At 46.9% G+C, this 7,111-nt stretch overlaps 1 protein-coding gene across 1 annotated transcript in view; it reads left to right on the top strand.

The window, feature by feature from the left end:
- Window positions 1-5,192, top strand: part of DERL2 (derlin 2) — a 5,742-nt gene extending 550 nt beyond the window's left edge. Inside the window, exons 2-7 of the mRNA XM_010006056.1 lie at window positions 514-579; window positions 852-925; window positions 1,392-1,485; window positions 2,626-2,821; window positions 3,377-3,467; window positions 4,950-5,192. Of these exons, the coding sequence (XP_010004358.1) occupies window positions 514-579; window positions 852-925; window positions 1,392-1,485; window positions 2,626-2,821; window positions 3,377-3,467; window positions 4,950-5,055 (627 nt within the window). The 3' untranslated portion in view covers window positions 5,056-5,192. The remainder of the gene's footprint in view (window positions 1-513; window positions 580-851; window positions 926-1,391; window positions 1,486-2,625; window positions 2,822-3,376; window positions 3,468-4,949) is intronic.
- Window positions 5,193-7,111: the final 1,919 nt, after the last annotated feature.

The following is a 7,111-nucleotide window of genomic DNA, read 5'->3' as shown; positions in this document are numbered from 1 at the left end:
GGGGGGGTGCCTGGGAGGGGTTGTTGGAGCCGTGTCGGTGGGTGAGGGAGGAGCGCGCTTTGGGAGCCAACGAAGGGGTTGTTTCGGGCACTTCCTCACCGCAGGGATGGTCCCGGGGCCGGCAGGGGAATGTCCCATCCCTGGCAGTGTTGAAGGGCAGGTTGGATGGGGCTTGGAGCAACCTGGGCTGGTGGGAGGTGTCCCTGCCCATGCAGGGGGGTGGGACCGGATGATCTTTAAGGTCCCTTCCAACTCAAACTGTTCTATGATCCCCCTGAGAGCAGCACGTCCACTGTCAGCCTGGCTTGAGGCCTGGAAAGGAGCAAAGCACCAATAACAGTAACAACGTGAGGGGACTGGAGAAGCTGCTGGGTCTCACTTTTATTAGAAAGCTCCATCTGGCAACTGAGAGCTCCTTGGGCTCCTTGGTGCAGAGAAAGGGACTGACTTGTCTGGGTGCCTGTAGCTTTATCTGGGTTTGTTGACCCCACCAAATCTTCTTTTCTTTTTCAGCAATTAGAACTCATCACACCCTTCCAGCTGTATTTCAACCCTGAATTAATATTTAAGCACTTTCAAGTAAGTGTTTTCTGACCTGTGGGAGGTTTAAGAAGTCCCCTGTAGAGCCTGCAAGTGCCCATCCTCTCAGAGTGGAGTGTTGCAAAGTGGCTGTGACTTTGAGGATTGAAGTTATGTTTTAAAAAAGCCATGAAGCTGGAGTGCTGGTCACTGCCTCTCAGCAAAGTTCTCATAGTTGTTGACTGAGGGAGTTTTCAGTTCTGTTGTTACTTTTCTGCTTACACAACCATAACCTGCCATGTTTCAAGTCCTTCTCTTTGTCTCCTTTCCAGGTCTGGCGGTTAATCACAAACTACTTATTCTTTGGACCAGTTGGCTTTAATTTTTTATTTAACATGATCTTTTTGTATCCTTTGTCAAGTTTTGTTTCCTTCCCCCTGAGCCCCAGAAGTTCAGGCAGGTGGCTGGACAAGGTTCATGGGCAAAGCTTTAAGTTCTGCTCCACCATGGAGTTCCCAGGAGTTGAGCAGTGCCAACCTCACTGGTGCCAGGACTGGACATCAATGGGATTTCCTTCATGAGTTGTCAAGAATTTTGCCCTTTTTTCTTCTTGTTTTTCTTTTTTTTGGGGGGTGTTAAGACTCTGTTGGACAAGCCTGACCCTTCAGGTTTGGTTCTGACCTACAGGAGAAAATCCCAATTCGCTTTTTCCTCCTGGGCCACCTTCTCTTTTGAGAAACCCAGAAAGAGCCAACTCAGGAAGCAAACTGATACAAACCTGACCTCTAAGCTGATGTATAATCCGAGTCCTTTCTGCTGGGATCTCTCTTTAAACTCCTTTCCAGTCCCATTTTCCTGACCTGTGGCTCCAGGTACCGGTACTGCCGGATGCTCGAGGAGGGCTCCTTCCGAGGCAGGACAGCAGATTTTGTCTTTATGTTCCTTTTTGGAGGACTTCTCATGACTGTATCCTTTTGGCTTTAGTCCAAACTGCTTTAGTGAAGCTTAAAGATCCATCAGTTGAGGATTGAAATCGTGATCATAGGATGGGTTGGAAGGGACCTTGAAAGGGCAGGAGTTGGCTGGGAGCTGCTGCTGAGTTCCTTGCAGTTTGGATGTGACATGGCAGCCACCATTTGGCACTTCTGCCCACCTGCAAATGCTTCTTGGCCTGAAACTCACTCCTGGAAGGAGAATCTCAATCCATTTTGCAGGTCATATTTTGTTTGCTCTTAGGATTAGCCTAATACCCACCAAAGCTGAATTCATAGAATCACAGACTGGTTTGGGTTGGAAGGGACCTTACAGATCATCCATTCCCAACCCCCTGCATGGGCAGGGACACCTCCCACCAGCCCAGGTTGCTCCAAGCCCCATCCAACCTGCCCTTCAACACTGCCAGGGATGGGGCAGCCACAGCTTCCCTGGGCAACCTGGGCCAGGCTCTCACCACCCTCACAGGGAAGAATTTCCTCCTCATGTCCAACCTAAATCTCCCCTTTTCCAGCTTAAAACCATCACTCCACACCCTTGTACAAAGTTACCTTTTCCTTAATGTTACTTTTATCTTAACTTTTAGGTGATAATGTATTTAATCTGTAGTATGAGGAGTAACAGTTGTGTGCTGAAGGAGTTCTGAATACCTCAGTTCCTGGTACTTTTCTGGTCTTTCAGACTTTTCAGTGCTTGAGAGGATCATGGAAATGAGATTAGCAGATAAGAAGGGACTTCCCAAGTGTGTAATCACGCTCGGGTTGTCCAAGAGAAATGCTGCTCTTTGAGTGTTTTATTGCTAAATTGTGCTTTAGAGGGACCCTGGATCTTGCAGTAGGTGTTGAATTTGATCAGCAGAAGAATCATGGAATCATAGAATGGTTTGGGTTGGAAGGGATTTTAAAGATCCAACAGCAGGGACATCTCCCACCAGACCAGGCTGCACAAGCCCCATCCAACCTGCCCTTAAAGCACCTTTGATTTACTTGAACCTGGGAAAGCAGAGAGAGGAATTGGATGGAAAACGGGAGGATTGCAGGTCAACCTGTCACCTTCATGCTTGACTTCACCTCAAATACCTGGTGAACTGTCTTCTTTAACTGCCTCTCCCAGCTCTTTGGCCTGTTTGTGAACCTGGTGTTCCTGGGCCAGGCCTTCACCATCATGCTGGTTTATGTCTGGAGCCGCAGGAATCCCTATGTCAGGATGAACTTCTTTGGGCTCCTCATCTTCCAAGCCCCATTCCTACCCTGGGTATTGATGGGCTTTTCACTGCTTTTGGGAAACTCCATCATCGTGGATCTCCTGGGTGAGCCATTGCAAGAATCAACGTGTGCTGATATCCTACATGAAACACAAAATGGGGGAGAAACCCAAGGGATGAAGTGCCTTTTATTTGATATTAGTTTGTCTATGATATTGACACCAGGCTTTTCAGACTGCTCAACGTTGTAGCTTGGTTTGTGCTGGAACAAGGATGGAAAGAGCTTCTGATGTTTTGGCTTTATATTGCCTGTGATCAGCCCAGGTCCATAATCAGATTGTGTGCATCAGACTGTCGAAGTAAAATAGCTTATAGAAGTATTTTTATCCACCCTAATAAGGCCACAATATCAGTATTTTTAGCAATGACAGGCACTTTTCCTTCTATCAGTGTCTTGTAGACACTTGTAGATTAAGTTCAGCCTTTCTCCTGATGTCTTTGTGCTTCATTTGGTTTGATATTTCAATATCTCTTATTGTATTTTGTGTGAATGAATCAATGTGTGTTGTTTGGGTCTTTTTTTTCCTGAAAACTGTAGTGAAGCCTTTGAAAGTCATAAAGGAGAAGTCTTGAAAATCACCATTTTGCTGTATTTCCTAGGCATTGCTGTTGGGCATATATATTTTTTCTTGGAGGATGTCTTTCCCAACCAGCCTGGTGGTGGAAGGCTCCTGAGAACACCCTCTGTCCTGTGAGTATTGGTGTCTGATTTGGAACAAATGTCGTGGGGAAAAACTGTTGATAGTTCAGTCACCTCTGGTAAATTGGGCAGCTTGAGACAGAATGTGGTGTGTCTGTTCTTGCTCTTTTATTTCATTCATTGCCAAACCAGGGAGGACTTTGTCACAGATGTCTGAGTGGGACCTGGCTGCTTCAGGCAGGGAGCTGAAGGGCTTTGGTGACCTTTGCTTGCTTTGGTGACACTTGTTAGTCTTTGCCAAGTGAGTTGGTGGCACCAAAGATTCAGGTCTGAGTCCTGCTGTGTCTGTGCAGAGTGACTGCACATTATTTATTATAATATCTCTAATATATTTTTCATCTGTAAATCATCCTCTTTTCACAACTTTGGCAGAAGACTTGAGTGTTCATAGCACTGAGTTGGCCTGTCACTGTGAGGAGAAATAATCCCTTTAGCTCTTCTAACAACTGTCTTGTCAGACACACTTTACTTGTAAGACTGTTTCATGATCGCTTCTCTGCAGCTTGTGGTATTTTTGTTTGTTTCAAAGAATCTGCTGCATTTTTGTTTCTGGATAAACAAATGACAGAGAGAGAACCTCTAAAACTAGTTCTGAGAATGGCAGAATAACCTACAAGGTTGAGCATGGTTTTTGTAATCAGCTGGGAACCCAAGCCTCTGATATTCCAAATGCAGGCTCTTGTGTGGGTGCCAAGTCTGCCTGCCAGTTCTTTTATATCCTGTCAGGTTGGGGTGTCTTTTTGACTTTTTGTCCCTGTCTCAAAGTGTGAAGAGCTTTTCAATATCCCACTCATGTTTTGCTCCCTTACACTGTCTTGGGAGAACACCCCAACTGTGTGAAATCCTGTCTTACCCTGGGGGTGGGATCTTGACTTTCAGCTGAACCTTGTCAGTCTCAGTTGATTTAGGCACATAATTCTAGACCTTCCTCCAGGTGGCTCCTGATTGGAAAGCATGTGGCTTGGGTAGGATGGTTTGGGTTGGAAGGGATCTTAAAGATCATTCAGTTCCAACCCCCCTGCATGGGCAGGGACACCTCCCACCAGCCCAGGTTGCTCCAAGCCCCATCCAACCTGCCCTTCAACACTGCCAGGGATGGGGCAGCCACAGCTTCCCTGGGCAACCTGGGCCAGGGTCTCACCACCCTCACAGCAAAGATTTTCATCCTCATGTCCAACCTCAGCCTCCCCTTTTCCAGTTTTAATCCATCCTCCCTTGTCCTCTCCCTCCCTGCCCTTGTCCCAAGTCCCTCCCCAGCTTTCCTGGAGCCCCTTCAGGCACTGGAAGCTGCTCTCAGGTCTCCCTGGAGCCTTCTCTTCTCCAGGCTGAACACCCCAACTCTCCCAGCCTGTCTTCCCATTTCTGAAGGCAGGTGCAGATGCAGGATTTGAGCCCATCTTGCTCTTCTTGTAACACATAAATTCTAAAGGGGAAAAAAATAAATAATAATAAAACCTATGATCTATTTTCCAGGAAAGCAATATTTGACACACCAGATGAGGATCCAAATTACAATCCCTTGCCAGAAGAAAGACCAGGAGGGTTTGCCTGGGGAGAAGGTCAACGCCTTGGAGGCTAATGAGTGTCTGTGCCTAAATCCAGCAACCACTGGGAGAGACTGACCTGAATAAAGTTCCACAACTGGGGACTCTCTCATTCTCCATGGCAGAAAAGGACACTTTTTATTTTTTGGATGGCTCTATCATTTTGAATACAAGCACTTTATGAAATGGCCATCTAATCCAAGACACTTCCAGGCTTCCCAAGCTGGGAACTGATTGTGCTGGTAATGAAAAATACTAATCCAGTGGAGCCAAAAACCATAAAACTGGAAACCATTTCCTGTCAACTTGGGTTAACAGGGCCATGAATACTTGTTTAAAAGTGATTTCTAAAGCATTTTTTTTCAAGTTATTTGATACAGGAAACTATATGGGAAACTTTACAGGGCAAAACCCCAACTTTTTGGGTTTTAACTCATTTTTTTATTCTTGGATCAAACAGCTACAAGATGGTGGAAAGTCTTAAGTCCCTATTTCAATGGTGAAAGGATTTTTTAATCTGAGATGTTCCTGTCTCCAGTCTTGTTTGAACTGTAAGAAGTGCAGCATAATGCAGACTGGGTTTCTGGAACGTCCCTCTGTGTGAATGTCCTTGCAGGCTGAGACTACATTTGGATGGGTTTTCCCCCCAAAAAAACTGTGTGTGCAGATGAGCAGGTTTGGATCTGACTGGTTTGTTCAAACAGGTACTTGTACAAAACCCACCCCCACACGTGCACACTTCCAGCAGTCATTTAATGAGCACTAGGGAGGAAAACCCACCTGGAGTCAGAACAGCTCAAATGTCTCAGCTGAGGAGTTGAATAAAATGTCTTGTGGATCCTTTTATTGTTAATCCTTTGTATAACTCTGTAGTCTTGAGGCAGCTGGTGTAAAAGCAGTTGGAAAAAGCAAATCTTGGGAAAGATGGTGTTAACACACAAGCTTTTCCCACCAGAACTGCTAAAGAAACAGGATTGGCTGTTCAAGATGTTAACATTCCTGGTCTGTGTATGAAGTTTGTTATGACCTGTCCAGCACAGGTCAGTGACATTTAGCTTGGCACTTATGTTAATTATGTTGATTAATCAGTATCTAGATAAGGAGCCACAGCAGAGCACAGTTCAGATCATTGTGTTCAATCTCTGAAGATGCTGTGGGCTGTCCTGGTAGCTCTTGGTTGATTATATCCTAATAGATAAAAGCAGATATTGTTGAAACTGCATCTTCCTCATCAGGCTGGGCAGGCAGACTCATCCTTCAGGGACGTGTGATCATCCCAGACTTTGCTGTTCCTGAGCTGACTGGATTTTTAACTTGTTTGTGGTCTAGGAGATGAATGTGTTGGGATCTCATGGGGTTTGTCCACGAGCAGCGTGTGAGATTCTGATACACAAAATTGGTGAGTCCATTTGCATCTGCAATTTATCTGTTAAAGGTTATGAAGCTTAAGAGAGAATTAGTCTTTTCTTTTTTTTCCCCAAGCAGATTTTAACTCTGGGGTAGGAATGCTAAAAATATTCTGGGAAGTGTTCCTTCTGGGTAGCTTTTGAGACAGGCAGTTGGTCAAAACCTTCTTTATTTCAGTGTTTAAGAGCTTCTTAGCAGCTTGCTGATGTTAGGGAGCAGGGATGGAGCCAACAGAGCTGGGATGGAGCTGCCTGTAAATCCCAAGCCCAGGGGTGAGGTGGGTGCCCCTTCCTGAGGGTCCCCCCTTCTTGTCACTAGGTCAGGTAGTGAGGAGGCAGCTCATCCCTCCAGAGCTGCTTTCCTCACGCTCTGATGGACTGTGTAAGGTTGTAACTCTTCTTCTGAGCCATCAGACCTGCGTCCTGAGGAACCTGCTGGTGTTCCCTGTAGCCCAGGGCAGAGCAGGGTGCCACATTAACTGCCTCATCCGGCCTTTCTGCCCTGCACACCCGCGGGGGGGCAGCCAGCCCCCCAGCCGGGCACGCTGAGACGCCGGAGCCCCCGAGCAGGGACTCGGTGCTGACACGGCTCTCGGGACCTGCCTCCCTGAGGCCCCGTCTGCGCGGAGCTGCGGGCCCGGCGGGTTCCCGTGGTCCCGGTGCCCCCACAGGGGCAGGAAGGGCC

Source organism: Chaetura pelagica, unplaced genomic scaffold (genome assembly GCF_000747805.2).
Source record: "Chaetura pelagica isolate M959 unplaced genomic scaffold, ChaPel_1.0 scaffold49, whole genome shotgun sequence".
Taxonomy (NCBI): Eukaryota; Metazoa; Chordata; class Aves; order Apodiformes; family Apodidae; genus Chaetura; species Chaetura pelagica.
This window is presented reverse-complemented; position numbering and strand designations above follow the sequence as displayed.